Source organism: Peromyscus eremicus, unplaced genomic scaffold (genome assembly GCF_949786415.1).
Source record: "Peromyscus eremicus unplaced genomic scaffold, PerEre_H2_v1 PerEre#2#chr22_unloc_1, whole genome shotgun sequence".
Lineage (NCBI taxonomy): Eukaryota > Metazoa > Chordata > Mammalia > Rodentia > Cricetidae > Peromyscus > Peromyscus eremicus.
In genome coordinates this window covers 2976452-2995831 of record NW_026734286.1, presented here as the reverse complement: position 1 = coordinate 2995831, position 19380 = coordinate 2976452, and the positions used below count along the sequence as shown (strand labels likewise).

The 19380-nt window shown below is 40.3% G+C and overlaps 1 protein-coding gene across 1 annotated transcript; it reads right to left on the bottom strand.

The window, feature by feature from the left end:
• Positions 1-1574: 1574 nt before the first annotated feature.
• LOC131900417 (zinc finger protein 491-like) lies at positions 1575-17895 on the bottom strand. The gene is made up of 4 exons (XM_059251638.1): positions 17866-17895; positions 8182-8308; positions 7924-7981; positions 1575-6339 (listed from the first exon to the last, which is right to left on the bottom strand). The coding sequence occupies exons 1-4, from the start codon at positions 17893-17895 to the stop codon at positions 4710-4712; spliced, it is 1845 nt and encodes a 614-aa protein (XP_059107621.1). The 3' UTR covers positions 1575-4709.
• Between the last annotated feature and the right edge of the window lie 1485 nt (positions 17896-19380).

Here is a 19380-nt window from a genome sequence, read left to right as displayed (position 1 = left end):
GGGGGCAGCAATCTGTGTCCTCTACCAATTCAGATTGAGATTGGACACTTTTAAGAGACTGAAATTTTAATGTGTTTGAATTTGTAAAGACTGTGAAACTTTAGTGAAGTGTTTGTGTGTCAAGATGACAAGGGGTCAGTTGTGCTGGCTGGTTTTCTGTGTCCACTTGACACAAGCTAGAGTCATCGGAGAGGAAGGAGCCTCAGTTGAGGAAATGCCTCCGTGAATTCAAGCGGTAAGGCATTTTCTCAATTAGTGATCAATAGGAGAGGGCCCAGCCCATGGTGGATTATGTCATACCTGAGCTAGTGATCCTGGGTTCTATAAGAAAGCAGGATGAGCAAGCCAGTGGAAACAAGCCAGTAACCAGCACCACTCCAAGGCCTCTGCATCAGCTCCTGCCTCTAAGATCCTGCTCTGTTTGAGTTCCTGCCGTGACTTCCTTCAGTGAGGAACACCTATGTGGAAATGTAAGCTAAATAAACCCATTCCTCCTCAACTTACTTTTCATTCATGGTGCATTGTTACAACAATAAAAACCCTAAGACAGGGCATGAGAGAAAAAGACAAAGATTAGGGATGAGGCAACAGCCCATGACTATCTCACCTGGCAGTACATCGTGTGCATTTTCTGCACCAACAAGAAGATACACTTCCTCAATGGATGGATAAAACAGATGTATACAGCAGGAGTACTCCACTAAGGATTCAGAATTATGAAAAGCAACCCTTGAACTTCAGAAAAGGTTCTCTTTACCCAAGATCATGAACAAAGTTTCCATTCACTATAGGAAATACTCCCAAACCTCAGGATATCACAGACCGCTAAAAAGAGACCAATAATGATCATTTTCAAGTGATGATGAAGACAGATTTAACCTTGGGACATCATCATGCCTGCTATTGCTTCCAGGGCTTTGAAATAATTCCTTAACCACCAGGATATTCCCCAGAGTAACAAATTCACTCCCATGAACATTGAGATTCATTTATTTCAGTTTTGAGTGTGGATTTTTTTGCATGTACAGCAGTGTACCTCATATGTGACTGGTGCCCTGGGAAGTCAGAAGATGGTATTGTATTCCCTAGAACTGGAGTCACACTGTTGTGAGCCACCATGCACATGCTGTGGTCCTCTGAAAGAGAAGTCTGTGCTCTTAAATTTAGTCTCTAAATATGACCATCAAAGATGTTCCTCATGAGAGGAACTGTTTTGACTAATCGTAGTCATCCTTTGAGTGACTGTCCTTCTAGCTAAGCAACTTCCCTTCTGGGGAGTTCCAAAGTACCCCCATGAAAAAGATTACCACAGCTGGGCTTGTTGACCATTTAAAATCCCACATGGAAGAATGGAGGAAGGCATGAAATTTTCAACCATTATGGGTCAGGCCAGAGAGAAAATCTGCTGAGACTACCTGTTTCCCAAGATACTCTGCCTTCCTTGGGTAAATAATTTCAGTAAGGAGAGACTGCATATGAGGGCGTAGTACAGGAAGCTCATCCAACTTCATTCCTAAGCCCCTCACATAAAGGTGTCAGGCAGCTTTCGCTCACTGCACAGCAGGAAATTGTCTCTTGAGGTCAGACTCTTGTCTCTTCCCAGCCTTCTGTCTCCTGTACCCTAAAATCTAACAAAATGAAAATACTATTTTTTGCCTCCAAATAAGTTCACCATGTAAAGTGATTAACTGGTGATTAAGTACTCCTTCATGCAATTTCTTCTACTTGGAGAAGCCTAGAGCAAAACAAACAAACATCAACCCACTCCCAAGCCCATGATCACCTTCACAGGGCTCTCAATGCACAAGACTAGGAGAGCTTTTCAAAAATCTCAATTTTTGCCTCAGGCATGGTTAGTGCAAAAAAATAAATCTAATTAAAATTTCCTCTTCCTCGGTGACCAGGAATTTTGGCCCACTTTCACGGACAGAACAATCTAACCCTCTTATATCATCATTTTAAAAACATCATCATATTTTAACAGAACCCACACACAAAACAAGTTTTTGATTGGGTAATGTAGCCTAATAACAAAGCCTGTGTTTACGTCATGTCAAGCATGGCTTTGGGTTCAGTACTAAGAAAAATATAAAATGACAAAGGTGAGGACGGGAAAACTCTAAAGCAGCACTGACATAGCTCTAAAGGAGACTACCAAGAGAGCACACCACCCACGACCCTCCACAGCACAGTCTGTCTGCTTTGCACACAACTGCATGCTTTTGGAAGGAGGAAGCCAATGCAGTACTCTAGTGTGCTTCTGTCTGCACAGTGCCAGAGGAATGTCAAAGCCGCAGACCCACTGCCTTTGCTATGTCACAAACAACAACTCACAATTCCAGGAGCCCTGGACACACTCACTCTTTCCTGCTTCTGGTGGATCAAGGTGTCCTCCTTATGGGCCTAAAATCAGTAGAAGTGACTGTCCAATGAGCCCAACATGATACATCTCAGCAGCATCTACACTGGATTCAAACCCAGTGGCAAGGGTGAGGTTTTTTGAATATCCATGCACCCTAGTGGATGTTTGATGAAAGAAAGTAACAGCATCCCTAGTTGATGAAAGAGACATAAGGACTGGATATTCCGGGTGGTCCTGAGGCCAAAACCAATAGAGTTGGGATAGAAGGAATCGTGAATTCTCTCCAGACACAGCAATGGGAAGGAGGGCCTACTTTGCAAACACAGTATTTTGGAATGGGGCTTTTTCACACCTTATACTTAAACCTATCCATTTCATTGTTTGGTTGTGTGTTTTGGTTTTTTTGAATCACAGTCTCTCTATTATGGAACACTGAATGGCCTGAAACACAAAATATAGACCAGGCTAGCTTGGAGCTCACATCACCTGCCTCTGCCTCCAGAGTGCTGGGATAAAAGGCTTCATCTACCATGTCTTTTTATTCAACCTAACCATTTTATAAAAGAAAATTAAAATACAAACAAGGGAATACGATCACTGAATGCACTGAAAAATGAAATTACATGGCAGTAATAGTCAACAAATGATACAAGAGTTATAAAAATAAAAAGCAAGGCTCAAAATCAGATGAAGACATTTCCTGGCCCCAAAATAGGAGGCATGTCTACATATACAAGGGAAAATTGTTCAAAAGCCTCAAGATGAAACTGACCAAGAGGTCCTTCCCTAGTGATGAGGTAGAGATACCTAAGAATTTAACTCTGGGAGGTCATCATGCATTCTATTGCTTCGGTGGTAAATAAAGCTTTTTCAACACCTTAATATTCACAAGAGGAACAATATTATCTACACTTGCATTAAAGTATTGTTATAGCATCAGTAGCGAACTTCTGCCTTCCGGGGTTCTCCCATTGTGCTGTAAGCCTGTATTTAAGACCTCTTCCCTCCTTCAATAAACAGCATTCGGCATTAAAAAAAAAAAGTATTGTTATAGGTGAGGTAACCTGAGTCTGCAAGGCAGACACATCTTCCAGGTTCTTGTGTATCTTTGCAATGACATGTACATACACAAGAGGGAGGTATGGAGTAGCCTAAAATCTATGCCATATCTGGACTGTGAATTGACACCGGTGGCAAAAAGGGGCGGAGGAAGGTGTTCGAGGGAGGGCTTTATGGGTCATTAACTTAGGGTCCATCTCCAAGATATAAACGGGGATTTTGTAAGAGTGCTCCCTTGGGTGAATGAAACTCAGGTAGATTAAAGCTGCCATCCTCTCAGCTGCCACTGCCTTTTACATGTTCATCCATAGTTTCTAATTTTCTCCTGCAGTTTCTAATTTTTTCTGCCTCAATTCCCCTATGGTTCTAAAAAAAACTTATGAGGGGGTTGGGTATTTAGCTCAGTAGTAAAGTGCTTGCCTAGAAAGTGTAAGGCCCTGGGTTTGGTCCTCAGCTCCAGAAAAAAAAACAAAAAACAAAAAAAACTTATGAGGCTGCAGAAGGATTATGAAAAACTCTTATTGACAGCTAAAATATTATAGAAATACATGAAACTGTCAAAATGAATAAAAGCATCAGTAAAAACTAAAAAAGAAAACTCCAATTCTCTGCTTAATGAATATTGAGAAGTACGAGCCACAAAATTTCCATAAACGAAGTTGATGATGAGACTGTATAAAGATGAAAAGCACTATTGCTCTTCCAAAGTACTGCAGTTTGTATCCTAGTACCAAACTCACTCAGCTCACAACTGCTTCTAACTAAAGTTCCAGGGGATCCTACACACTCTTCTGACCCCAGGAACTTACATGCATGGGCACACATACACACAAACACAACAGACAGAAGCTATGAATCTTTGGAAAAGAAAAAGTCTACACAAATGACAACCAGAAAATACCTAGTAACATAAACCTAATTACCAAGAAGGTTTTCCACTATACTTATATATATAAAGCTACTGTTCAATGAGATACCTCTTATGAATGTTAAAATAACTAGAGTATGAAAAGGCTTTTCCACGATGCTTACATGTGTAAGTCTTCATTCTTCAGTGAATTCTTTCATGCCTGGTATGATAATAAACCTGAAGGAACAGCTTCCGATACACATTACATGGAAACAATTTCTCTCTGGTCCAAATCCTTTCATGAGTATTACAGTAAGAGGAGCTGGTAAAGGATTTTCTACAATTTTTAAGTGCATGAGATGTCTCTCCAGTATGGATTCTTTCATGAGAGTTACATCAATTGAAATTGGCAAAGGTTTCTCCACAGTGTTTACATGTTTAAGGCTTCTCTCCAGTATGACCCCTTTCATGCTTGTTACGGTAACCGGAACTGGTGAAGGCTTTACCACAATGCTTACAGGCATAAGGTTTCTCTCCGGTGTGAAGTTTTTCATGAGTGTTACGGGAACTCAAAATGGCAAACATTTTCCCACAATGCTTACACGCATAAGGTTTCTCTCCAGTGTGACCCCTTTCATGAGCATTACACCAAATAGAACTGGTGAAGGCTTTCCCACAATGCTTACATGCATAAGGCTTCTCTCCAGTGTGAATTTTTTCATGAGTATTACGAGAACTCAAAATGGCAAAAGTTTTGCCACAGTGCTTACAGGCATAAGGTTGCTCTCCAGTGTGAATTCTTTCATGAATGTTGCGATAACTGGCTTGGGAAAAGGCTTTTCCACAATGCTTACATGAGTAAGGCTTCTCTCCAGTATGACTTCTTTCATGAGTGACAAGAGAACCCAAAATGACAAAGGTTTTGCCACAGTGCTTACATGCATAGGGTTTCTCTCCAGTGTGAATTCTTTCATGAACATTGCGATAGCTGGAATTGTTGAAAGCTTTTCCACAATGCTTACAAGCATAAGGCTTCTCTCCAGTATGATTTCTTTCATGAGTGATACACCCAGTCAAACTTGCAAAGGTTTTGCCACAATGCTTACATGTATAAGGTTTCTCCCCAGTATGAATTCTTTCATGAATGCTACAAGAAGTGGGACTTGAGAAGGTTTTTCCACAATCTTTACATGCGTAAATCTTCTCTCCAGTGTGAATTTTCTCATGGCAGTTACGAGACCTCAAAATGGCAAAGGTTTTGCCACAGTGCTTACACGCATAAGGTTTCTCTCCAGTGTGAACTCTTTCATGAATGTTGCAGTAACTGGAACTTCTGAAGGTTTTTCCACAGTGCTTACACATGTAAGGCTTTTCTCCAGTGTGACCCCTCTCGTGAGTGTTGCACCAACTAGAACTGGTGAAGGCTTTTCCACAATGCTTACATGCATAAGGCTTCTCTCCAGTGTGAGTTACTTTATGTTTCTCAAAACATGAAGCATATTGAAATGTTTTCCCACATTGCTTACAACTGTATTTTTTCTTTCCAATATGACCTTTTTCAGGGTTGATGAGGTTACTGGAATCAATAGAGGCTTCTTCACTGTGGTTGTGAACAAATGATTTCACTTCTGTATGGATTCCATCATCTTTTGGGCTATCTGTATATCTCCTTAATATGTTCTGATTGAATTTATCACCACATTGTGTTCTGTCATGATGCTGATTAGAAAGGAGACTCCTAAAGGCTTCCTTACATTGCTGATTCTCATGAGATTTCTCTCTGGGAGAAGTTTCAAGTACCTGAAGTGATTCAGAATTACTGATACTTTCCCAATGTTTCTGATGTATAAAAGCTTCCTTACATTGAGATTCTTTCCCTGTAGTTTGATCTCTAAGATACACATGTGAGGATGAATGATCAATGATGTTTTTCATAAGCAATGGGCTTTCATGAACTATTACTGCAGGAGGGTTGTCTTCATTAACCATATTCTTTTGAATTGGATGATGGTTGCCATCACACTGACTATCACATTTATATTCACAGTCTTTCTCAACCAACTGAGTTCTGTAAGAAATGAAAAGACAATTACTTTAAACAAGGGAAATGTTGAAGGCTGGTTAATGTGGTCCACTATAACTTTACTATTAGAGAGGAAAGAGCAGAATACCTCCAAAGTTGAGGACAATGTAACTACCTGTCAACCCATCATATGTAAAGAAGTAGACTGTTGACTATGCTTCATTAAGTACAATGAATGCAGCAGGGTAGTAGTGGTATACACCTTTAATCACAACACTAGGGAGGCAGACACAGGCAGACTTCTGTGAGTTCAGTGCCAGCCTGGTCTACAAAGCTAATTCTAAGACAGCTAGGGCTACCGAGAGAAAGCATGTCTCAAAAATCCAAAACCAAAAACCAAACAAACAAAAAAATTATGAAGGAGCTGTATCATAGTCTTAGAGATTAAGAACAATTCTTGCTTGTCCAATAGACCACAGTTTTAACATGAGCATTCATGTGGAGGGTTCACAAATTCCTGTTGGTCTTGAGTTGAAGGATCTATTGCGCTCTTCTGGCCTCTGGAAATCTTTTTCCCACAGGCAGTGAACAAAGTATACATATACATACACATAAAATAATTAATGGATATAAGTGGAGTGAATATTCAGGCACACATCTTGGCATTAAGAGACAATCATAACAATCACATAAAGTTGTTGCATTTTGGCATTCAAAACACTCAGCCTACATTGGTTAGTTTACCAACTAGACCCATCTTAGGTCACCTGAGAATAGGGACCCTTAATTGAGAAAATGGCTCAAAAACATTGGCTGTAAACAAGTCTTTAGGAGCATTTTCTCATTCCTGATTCATGAGAAAGGGCTTTGCCCATGGTGGAAGGTGTGCCTCTGGGCAGGTGGATATGAATTTTATAAGAAAGATACCTTAGTAATCCACAACAAGCAAGCATTCCCCCATGGTCTCCAAATAGTTCCAGCCTCTGGGTTTCTGCCTATTTTGAGCTCCTGCCCTGCCTTACCTCCTGGACTATAACATGGAAGTGTAAGCCAAAATATGCCCATTGCTCTGAAAGATGACTTTGGTCATGGTGATTATAACATGAACAGAGAGCACTCTAAAGCAGAAGTTGGTTACCAGGTTCATAGGGTATTACTGTGACAGAGCTGACCATGTGGTTTTTATGAAGACTGTGAAAATGACCAGAAACATATAGGCTACAGGACCTTAGTCACCAAATCTCAGAGGATAATGAGTTGTCCCAGGAACTCAGAGGACAGGAATGCTGAGAACAATGTAAATGATGGAAGTTTGACTTCTCTAGTTTTAGGGATGATGGAATGTACCTCAAAGGCTCTATTAGGATAGTTCCTGTGATATTTTCTGTTAAGAATCTGTACTTTCTAATGTTACATCATGCTATATATTGTGAGATTAAGATGATTTAGAGAGAAACAAGCCATGAAAAGTTCAGGATTAATAGTGTGGGATTTGAGTGTAAGGTAGACAAGTTAAAGGGTTTTGGTTAGTTTCCATCTAATTGTGGTTAGATTCAATTTGTTAGATTCATTTTGTCCTCTCACTCCCAAATGTTAAATATAAATTCCTTTCTATTGAATATAAATTACCCCAGATTTCTGCAGAGATCTTTGTAGTCCTCTTCAATATTTTCTTCTAGTCCTTTCTCTAGAAGTAAACCCAAAGAATTCATTACGACATAATCAAGATTTAAAAAAATTATTACAATCTCGCTCTTATGACATGGGTATGCACACTAAAGTCACCACATGTTCCATTCAAGTATTCAAATCACACCACTACATATAGAAGCAAGAAACAGTTGTTCTATGACTGAATATGCAACAGGAGTAGGTTGTGTTCTTTACCTATGGACATAAGGTTCAAAAATGTCTCTTTCATCACATCTCTGTAGAGCTTCTTTTGACTAGAATCCAACAAAGCCCACTCTCCTGAGGTGAACTTCACAGCCACATCCTCAAAGGTCACGGACTCCTAAAATAGTGCACATATTAAGATGGTTACTTTTCACTGACAGGCTGACAATATACAGAATCATCTAGGACTGAAGATTCTGAAGATACTTCTAAGTAATTACACAGATGACTGCTAATCACAAAACATCTGTAGGATGCTATCTTGAGTTCTTATTGTAAGAAAGGCAGATGCACAGTCTCAGTTACTATTCTACTGCTGAGATGAGACTTCATGACCAAAGAAGTATTTAATCAGGGTTTGCTCACACTTTCAGAGAGTTAGTCAATGATTATAATGATGGGAAGCAGACAGGCATGGAGCTGGAAAAGTAGCTGTATGTTTTACTCCTGAAAAAGATAGCAGGCAAAAAGATGGACACAGTGCCAGAAATGGGCTTCTCAAACCTCAAAGACCACCTCCAATGACACACCCCCTAAACTGAGGCCACTTCTAATACTTTCCAATGAGTTCCATTAACTGGGGACTAAGGTTTCAAATATACGAGCCTACGGGGCAAGTCACATCTGAAACAACACACACACACACTTGAGATGAAGCACTTTGAGAACTGTATAGGGATTATATTAGTGGAAGGAGGGAGCTGAGACACAGACAACTACACATCATTCTGTTCCTGATTGTGTGTGATTTGACCAAATGCTTCACAGTCGTGCATTTTATGGAGTGTACTCTTCAATTGTGAGATGGAATAAATGCTTTCTGCTTTAAATCACATTTCTTAGATCCATTTATGACAGATGAAAAGCCTAATATAAGAATTAGATTTTTTTTTAAAGTGGGACCTTTGTTGTAAGCAAAACTAACCTGGTTCTCTGTTGGCATTTTGAACATGTTTTAGAAGAAATGTGGAGGAATTTGCAAGAAAATTCTCTTTAGACAAAAAAAAAAAAAAAAAAAAAAAATCTAGAACACACTGAACACAAAGCTAAATGAATCATTCTGGTAGACACTTCAAAGACAAAAATACTGAAAAAATGCCTACAGAGGAGACATGTATCAGGAAAGTTCAGTGAGGAGCAAGGACTCAGTCAGGAACTAGAGTAAGGGCCATTTCTGTGCTATCAGAGTCAAGAACATAACTTCCTTCTGCCCTACATCAGAGAACTTGAAATGAACTTGATGGTACAGATTGCTGAGTACTTGGTAGAAGAAAAGAGCATGAGCAAGCTAAAATTTGAAACAAGGAGAGTGGCTGTAATTGATAAGAAGGTGGATACTGAGCCCCGGGACAACAGTGAAGCAGCAAGCAGAGAAGACTGAACAACCTGGGACTCGGGTCTTGGCGTGGTCTCTGCACATAGCCCTTCTGAACAATGAGAACCCTGTGGTTATCTGTCTTAGAAAAATTCTCTTTAGTGTGTTGTATCTATGTCTGCTTTAAAAATAGCAACAAGTTAGTTCCTTTAGCAATGCCTTAGTAACTCCTTATTGCATTCAAATACCTTTTGGAAAACAAATGGGATATATGAAAAATAGGCTGATGTGAAATCAAGTAGTTTGAGGTGTATGTGCAATAAGGCAAACTGTATTCTCAAAGGAAATGTTCAAGAAGAGTTTTTCTTTTCATGTTTTCACAATTTTTTCTTCTAAACAATTGAGCCTCACAGTTCTAAAATCAGATGTCTATGGGAAATGACATGTGCGCTTAGCAAGGCTGACCAAATGCAATTCTGTCGGTCAAAACACCCAACCTTCTGTGTCTCTTAGCAATCAAATCCTCTTTCCTTCAAAGCCCCCCAAGATAATTGACTGGAGTATCCTCCAGTCATAGGACCTACTGACACCTTTCACTGTATATTTCTGACCTGTACTATGCCTTTGCTTTTCAATAACCAATTAAGTACTGGGCAAACAGTTACACAGAGCGAAGTAAACCAATTCTCCTCTCTCACGACTAAAAATTTCCCTACCTACTTCCTACTCCATTTCCATTGTGATATTTATGTTCTCAATGGCTCACCAAACTAATCAGTTTGGTCAAAAGCAATCATCAACCTGAGGTCTCCATGTCCTACAATATAGGTTAGTTAAGGATGCACCATCTCTATTACGTTATTCACCAAGCAATGGATAAGAAATCAACAGAAGACAAGAAAAGTGGATTCATAAGTGTGGGAGTCCAGCTGGCACCTTTTAAAGGTTCCTATGAGGAAGAGAGAGGGATAAGAAGCTTCTAGATATAAAGATAGTGAAGAGGAAAAAAACAGAATCACAGGGTAGCTTCGGGAGGACCCGGATCAAAGCCCAACAGTCCCTTTGCCTCTTCAAAAGGGCTTTTTATAACAATGCCAAGAAGTGGGGCAAAAGACCTCCCCCTTGCTAGACCTAAGCACACCAGACAGCCAAGTGTAGACCCTCCCAAATACCTGTTAACTATGCCCATGGTAAAATAATCCCCTTAGGCAGCCCTGCTGGGTAAAGCAAGCTCAGATTATCAGACCCTGAGTAAGTTCTCACTAAGAAACCTCTGTGGGTCTATACAAATAAGTGACTCTGCCAATCAAACAATGTAGAACTCTTCTGTTTCAATCTAGGACAAGTTCTCTGGCCTAAGTCTCCAGCCACACAGAATTCATGAGAAGTGTTTACTTTTTCTTTCTCCCTTTCACTTTCGTTTTCTTCCTGTGTCAATTAGAACAACTTCAGTTGGAAACAACTGATTTCTTATTGACTTAATCCTACATCAGTTACATGAATAATAATTGTCTATGTTAAAAATGAACATTGTAGGTTTATAGAAGGCCAATGAATAAAGACACAATGGAAAAAAGAGTATTTTTATTGAGAAGGAACCCAATTTTCCCCCAAAATATTCTACAATGCATGTATAAAAATGTAAAATCCTGGCCGGACGGTGGTGGCACACTCCTTTAATCCCAGCACTCTGGAGGCAGAGCCGGGTGGATCTCTGTGAGTTCGAGGCCAGCCTGGCCTACAGAGTGAGTTCCAGGACAGGCATCAAAGCTACACAGCGAAACCTTTTCTTGAAAAACAAAACAAAACAAAACAAACAAACAAACAAAAAACGTAAAATCCCACAAATATTTTGGATCATGTCAGTCAAAGTTTTGGGCAGAATGGAATTGGTCCTCAAGAAGGCCACCCCTAGCTAAGAAGGTATGGGCAACTGACAGCTTTATGGAGATGGAGAGTCATTCTTCCTCAGAAACGTCATCACTAGTAGGTTGTCCACACACACCCTCTGGATGGCCACACACATTGGGATAACACTAACTGAACTCAGTGAGTTATAAAACAAAATAAAACAAGTAAAACAGGGGCTGGAGAGATGGCTCAGCGGTTGAGAGCACTGGCTGCTCTTCCAGAGGTCCTGAGTTCAATTCCCAGCAACCACATGGTGGCTCACAACCATCTGTAATGAGATCTGGCGCCCTCTTCTGGCATGTAGGCAGAACACTGTATACATAATAAATAAATAATTTTTTTTTAAAAAAAGTAAAACAAAAGCACACAAATAAAAGTGTGCTGGATTATAGGGGCTAGATATGATAAAATACATCACTTATAGAGAGGAAATTCCCAATAATAAACATATTAGTTTGTTGGCCTTTTCATAAGCTACTTGAGGCATGTGAGTGGCCAGGCCCCACACCTAAGGACCTCCAAAGGCCAGGTTCTGCCCACAGAACACTCTAACTGCCATAAAAACCAGACTCAGCCCTACCAGGCATCGGTAGCCAAGCTCTACTCTACAGAGGAAAAAGCCCAAAATCTGGGCTTAAAAACCCACCAATTTCCACCCTGGAAATTTTCACCTTCAAAAGTTTCACCCCCAAGAAATGCTATATAAACCCTGTCGTCTTTTGCTCAGTTCTCTACTGCTTCTCACCCAAGCAGAGGCAGCCACCCTACTGGGTCTTGCAATAAATCTGTTATGTGGTTTGTTGTGAGGTGTGACTTTGTGGTATTCCCTGGCTTCTGACTTAGGATACCTTTCCCTTCAGAGCTGTAAGACTGGCCGTGGGGAAACATGCCCCCCATTAGAACTGTAACACTTCCATTGGGGAAGCCTTGTTGCTCAGAGCTGTAACACTTATACTTTAAATAAGAAAACAATAAATCAGATCTCTGCAGGGTTGGCATACAGGTAAGCAGGTGAAAAGCTTGAATTCTTACTCAGCGTTGGTGTTAATTTGAACTGCTGCAATTAAGCAAATCAGTGTGAGCTTGCCTCAAAAGCAGAAAATAGAATTACTATTTCACTAAACTATACATTTCTCTGCACATCATGAAAAGAGTCTGTACACTACAACAGATACATACACACTGATGATCATTGCTGCTCTAGTCCCAATAATTAGAGAAAGAATCAGCCTGAATGCCCATCAGGTGATGCCTAGAGAATGGAGATGTGGCACATGGTGCAGGATATTTGATCATGTGTGGATGTCTCTGTCCTTCCTTGTGTGCCTAAGGCACCTTCTGATTGGTTTAAGAAAGAGCAGAATGGCCAATAGCTAGGCAGGAGAGGATAAGCAGGACTTCTGGGCAGAGATAGGAACACTGGGAAGAATCTGAGGCATAGGGGATTTGCCAGCCAGATGCAGAGGAAGTCAGACATATGGTACTGGGGAGAGGTAATGAGTCACAAGGCAGAATGTCGATTAATTAATATAAACAGGTTAATTCAAGTTTTAAGAGCTACTTGGGAATAAGCCTAAGCTAAGGCCAAGCCTTCATAATTAATAAGAAGTCTACATGTCATTACTCGGGAGCTGGCAGTCCAAAGAAAGACTGGCTGCATTTGGCGTCCAGCATGGAGGCATGTATATCTAAACAAAGGGCCTGAGAAAGCTGAAAAAAGTTCTGGACACAGAGCCGGATACAGCTTCCTAGCAACCAGTGTCTCTCAGGCAGTCAAATGCTCACTGTGTACAGAGATGCAGCTCATTTAAGAGGCCGGGCTGTGCAGTTGATCACTTGCGTAGGGCCTATGAACGGTTGGCATGCTGCTGGTCAGCGAGAGACTAGGTAGAAGCACTTGCTGCAGCATGGGCTCAGTAACTTCCCAGAGCCAGGGTGGCTAGGCAAGAGGCTTGGCTCTCACAGAAGAGCAAAGCAGCATTTTCCGGAGCCACAGTGAATACACACCACCGCAGTCTCTCTGACTATCTTGTAAATGCTTACTGCACGTGGCTGTCCCTTCCTGTTGGGTCATGATGGGTGGCCTAGCCTTTTAAGGCTTAGCTCACACTGCAGGCATGTACAAAACCAAGTCCAGACTGAGAAAAACCTCTGAATAGGCACATTATGCTTGAAAATGTGTTTAAGTACTGAAGAAAGAAAAGAAAATGGGCATACAGAGTAAGAAAAAATAAATAAGTAAATAAATAAATAGCTTGAAAATAATAAAAGTATTTAAAGAGAGAGTAAAGTAATATAAAAAGAATAAGCCATATAAGGACGGGAAATATCATAACACAGGATGTTTGGGCCCTATATAATTCTTTATTAACTTTAGTTTTTTTGAATGCTAGTGAACAAAAAACAACAGCTACTAAGAGACATTGGATTTTGGGGGAAAAAAACTGCTGAATTAAATAAGCCTATATACATTTTAAGGATGTCGTGACTTCAAAATGGAAGAGGAAATTTGTTGTGTTGGAGGAGAGGTTATGCCTTTGTTTCCAAAGGAAGAGGGAAGTTATGGGATTCCTTAAAATTAATAAAGAACAGATTTGACTAGGGGAGAACTCCTGAAAATCTTGGCTGCAGATACCAAGAAAGAAACCAAGAAAAACTACCAGACAGGTGATGTATATGCTGATCCCCTGACATGTGCACAACTCTGACACTGGATGAGACATGATAAATTTGTTATCTATAGAGTCTTAATAACTTATTATTATATGCCATCCTTTCATGAGGCCTGGAAGGTGATTTCTATTACAGTTTTGTTAAACAGTCCAAACAGACTTATAAAGTTGACAGACGTCTTTTACCTGCTCAAACATAGAACAGAAAATCAACTTTAGCTAACTTGTGCACACCACACAGTCCACACTTGTGTTAATGCAGATATGTATGTTACATTTAAAAGTTTGAATGACAAGACAAGTAGCCCAGGTGATACAGTTTCACAAAAAGCCTCTGCTGCAGTTTCCTCAAAAATCTGCATCCAGAAGAACTTCAAAGCACCTAGCTGAGATGGTCCCGCCTCACAGACTACTGCAGCCAGGACTTCAGTTAAGTGCAATTTCCCAAAACACACAGACTGGACATAAAATGATACAGCTAGCTCTCCTGTAATGGCAACGCCCCCGTTACTGACACACGTTCACCATGTCCGAGTGAGGGACTGCGGATTAAAAAATAAGGAACAAGAGACAGCGAGTCATTCGCCATGGCTGAATGCTGAATGCCTGCTGAATGCCAGCCGAATGCCTTTTATTGAAAGAGGGAGGAAACCTTAAATACAGGCTTACAGCACAATGGCGGATCCCCGGAGGGCAGAAGTTCGCTACATTCTTGTATCTAAGTTGTTTACACCAAATGTAGGATACAGGAACAAAAAACCTCCTGTGGTTGAACGTTAGGTGAGAAGGAAACCAACAGGGAATCTGAATAGGGAGGACATCTGGTCAAGGTCGGCAAGCAAGGCGGCAGCCACTCACAGTGGGGGGCCAGGGCCCACACTCTCCCAGGACTTAACCATTATCCCAAATTTCTCAGGGTCATCTAAAGATGCCATTGCCCCCAGGCAGCAGGAATTAATTTTAAGAACACAATGCTCACATTCCCAAGAGATGAGACAGGTGGGTTTTGGTCATTCTGTGGATTATGGATGTTTGTCTTTATTTAGGGAGGTTAGTTGCAATTTGTTATTGGCTATAGTCAGTGAGGAAACTAAACAAAGAAGGTTAAATTAAGGGATTTCTTCCTTTTTCTTTCCTCTATCCTTCTTTCTCTACTATCTAGTGAAAAAAAATAGGGGAGGGGATATAGGAATGACAGGATAAAAAGGGAGATTACAGAATCTACTTTTAAACTAAAAACCAGCTACTAGTCTCAAATATTTTATACTGGTATGGATTTTTGTATATTGATACAAATTTAAGATTCTTTTGTTATAACATATTGTATATATATTTCTACTCTTGTTTAAGGTATTTTACCTATGCAGCTCATTTAAAAATGTAATGTAAAGTTCTAGTCCTTGAAAGCTATTATTACAAACTATTTAGGATAACTATTTAGGATAATTAAGAAATGCAGGTTAGTAGTTAGTTATCTATAACAATCAAACTTGTAGTCATTAGGTATGTATTTTAAGATTAAACAAAGATATATTTTAGATAGGTGGTCTTCAAACACTTCACAGATCTACAGGATATGGAATTTAAAGAGTTTTAATAACATGAGGCTTTTCATGACAGTGAGATACGTCTGATCCTGGCAGCACCAATATACTTCAGAGAAGACGATGGGCATGGAAGAAACTCTATATGGAGTTTGCTTTCAATGTGGCAAAACTAGCCACTGGGCAAGAAACTCTTCTTGCCTCAGTTACTGACAGTATACTGTCTAATTGGACAAGCAAGACCAAATGAAGTCTACTGCCAAACTTTGCAAAAACAAGATAGGACAGTCCTTCAAAATTCCTGCTTCACAGAACAGTCTGTAGATAATGTAGGCCTGTAGGCTGAGATGGATGTCCCAATGTTGCAGAGGAACCTTGCATGACTGTCCAAGCAGCCGGCTGTTTCTGTCATTTCTATAGTTTTGGAAGCTGAACATCCTGTTTACTCAGGTAATATTTTATCCTTCCCAGGTAACTGATGTGGTTGAAGACTAGACAGCTTTAGTTTTACTGTTTTCCTTGTTACTAATTTCAGAAAAGAAACTCACAAAGGAGATGTAAAGTTCATAAAGGTTGAGAGACATAAAAGCTTAAGCTGTTTATCAAGAAAATGTTTTAAGGTATAAAAAGATATTTTTAGGTTGATAATGTAAGTTATACTAGAAAGTGATTTAGGCACAAAACTTTGGACTCACCAAGATAGGATAGATAATAGAGTACTTTCTCCAAAGTTGCTAAATAAAAATGGACTGGATATTGTGAATGTAATTCTTATCTGATAATTGTTCTCATTGTATGTAGTTTAACTATGTTAAAGTCAAAAAATATTTCCTTCTTTATTTTAGGCAAAAAGGAAGAAGTGTTGGGGGACATTTGATCATACTGTGTAAAGATGTGTCTCTGTCTTTCTTTGCCTGCCTAAGGCACAGTTTGATAAAGAGCTGACTGGTAAATACTAGGCAGAAGAGGATAGAGGGAACTTCTGGGCAAAGGTAGGAACTCTGGGAAGAATCTGAGTGGCGGGGGATTCACCAGCCAGATGTGGAGGAAGTCAGAGATACTGAGGAAAGGTAATTAGCTACATGGCAGAATGCAGATTAACATAAATGGGTTAATTTAAGTTTTAAGAGGTAGCTAAGAACAAGCCTAAGCTAAGGCCAAACTTTCATAATTAATAAGAAGTCTCTGTGTCATAATTCAGGAGCTGATGATCCAAAGAAAGACCAGCTATAGGCACATGTACACATCAGAATTCTACTCAGCTAAGGAGAAAACAGAAATGAAATTTGCAGGCAAATGGATGTAGCTGGAAATGTAATTATACTGAGCCATGTAACCCAAGCACACAATGTCCAATGCAGTCTGATTCTCATATATATGGATTCTATCTCTGATCGGTATCAAAACTGGACTGAGTGTCCATAGAAAACAAGGAGAAGAAAGGTTCCATGAGATCTGTGGGTAGGTGGGAGTATTACAGGGATAGTACAATGCACGTGATGAGCAAATAAAGCGGTGGACAGAGTAGGAAAAAAACAAGCATGAAAAAGGGAAGAGAGGAGTAGTTTAAAGTATCAAGGTTCAGGAATATTTTCAGTTATGAAGTGATTTCCAGCCCAGCCTTCTGGTACACAAGTATTCCTGTCTTAAAAAAAAACTGATATATATATATTATATATACATATATATATAATATATATATTATATATATATATAGGATGAAGGCGGTATAATCCTTTCATCCCAGAATACATGAGGCAGAAGAGGGTGATCTTTGAGTTCAAGGCTAGCTTAGTAAACACCAGGAGTTCCTGGATTACACAAGGAAATCCTGTTGTCAAAGCAAAACAAAATAGAGAAAGTATAATATATATTATATATAAAATAAAATAATAAATGAAAATCAAAGAAACTACACACACAAGTATAATAAATATATTATAAATGTAGGGCACACTCAAGTCAACTATACAGCACAGTCTAGACTCAGCATTCCCAACCCACAAGCACAGCAAGGTCTGTGTTGGGACAAGTTCCTTGCTAGGACTCTTGAGAGCTAGGGATTTGCGGAGAAACAGCTTCACCAGGAAAGAAGAGTGGGGGACACGTGGCTCAAGTCTGCCTGCAGAGTGCACACTTCAAGTGAACTTGGGCATAGGCACTATTGTGACAGACTCCAGCTCCACTGGACTACACAGCACCAGGGAAAAATCCAGCCATTGTCACCACATACCTCCAAAGCAGCCAGTGTCTCAAATGCCATGTTAGGTCTCACACTCTGGACAAATGGCTCAGGTGTCCATTAACATATTAAAGAGAAAGCTGGCTGCCAATCCACCTGTTACAGACTCCACCTGACCGGCATACCCCGCCCCTATTCTAAACTCCCCAACCCAGTGATGGGGCTGCGTTTTTCTTCCCCCAGCTTCTCTGAGTCTATAAAGCCCAGACTTTTTGCCTCTTGGCCACTTGGTCCCCTTCTCTCCTCCTTCTCTTCTCTTTGTCTCTTGCTCTCCCTACCCCTTCTCTTGTAACATGGCCCAGGTCATTGCGGACCACTCCAGAGGCCCCTGGCTGGGCTGTCTCTCTCTCATATTTACAGTGAACCTTCTCCTCCACCACACATGGGTGTAGTCATGTCCTCTTTTATTTTTCATTCACCTGCCACCCAGGATTCCAGGAGCCCAAGGCATACTCACCATTTTGTGCATCTGATGTGTCTAGATGTCCTCCTGAAGACTCCTGCAGTCAGCAGAACTCACAGTCACCCAAACAGGTGCTCAGGAGAATATTCTTTGCTAAGCAAAACAAAATAAAACAGCACTCAGGGTAGGAGCAGGCTCCAAGTAGATTCAAGCACAGGAACCACACAGGGCTTGATAGGAAACCTGAAAACATTAGGAATGAGTTAAAAGCCCATGACATTCTCCCACTTCACGTTTCAATGTATCCATTTTCTGCCAATATACTTAAAACACAACAACAAGGGAATACAATTACTCAATGGATGGATAAAATAGACATACACAGCAGGAGTACTCCACTTAGGACTCACAGTTATGAAAAGCAGCCCCTGAATTTCAGAAAAGGTTTTCTTTGCATAAGGCCATGAAGAAACCCTCCATCCACTAAAGTAAACATTCCCAAATCTCAGGATCTCACAGTCTGCTAACAAAGAGCCCACAATGGTCATTCTCTAGTGATGGTGCAGAGACACTAAACAATTAACCCTGAGACTTCACCATGCCTGCTTCTGCTTTCATGATATTCCCAACAGTAACTGCACATTAATATTAATTTATTTCACCTCATATGTATGGATTTTTTTTTTTTTTTTGCATGTACATCAATGCACCTCATAAGTGCTTGGTGCCATGGGAAGCCAGGAGGCATTGCATTCCCTGAAAGTGGAGTCCTAGACTGTTGTGGGTCACCATGTGCATGCTGGGAATCAAATTCCGTACTCTGGAAGAGAAGTCTGTGCTCTTAACTGTTGATCCATCTCTCCATCCCTTATTCACATTAAGATTTTAACCAAAATAAACAGTAAAACTCACCAATACTTTGTTCAAGAGTCTATCAAATTAGGTCTCAAAACATGACCATCACAGATGCTATTCATATGAGAGAAACCGTTTTGACTAATCTTAGTCATGATGTGACAGACTGTCTTCCCAGATAAGTAACCTCCATCTTGGAGCATTCCTAAGTGCCCACTTTCATAAGATGATCACAGCTGGGCTTGCTG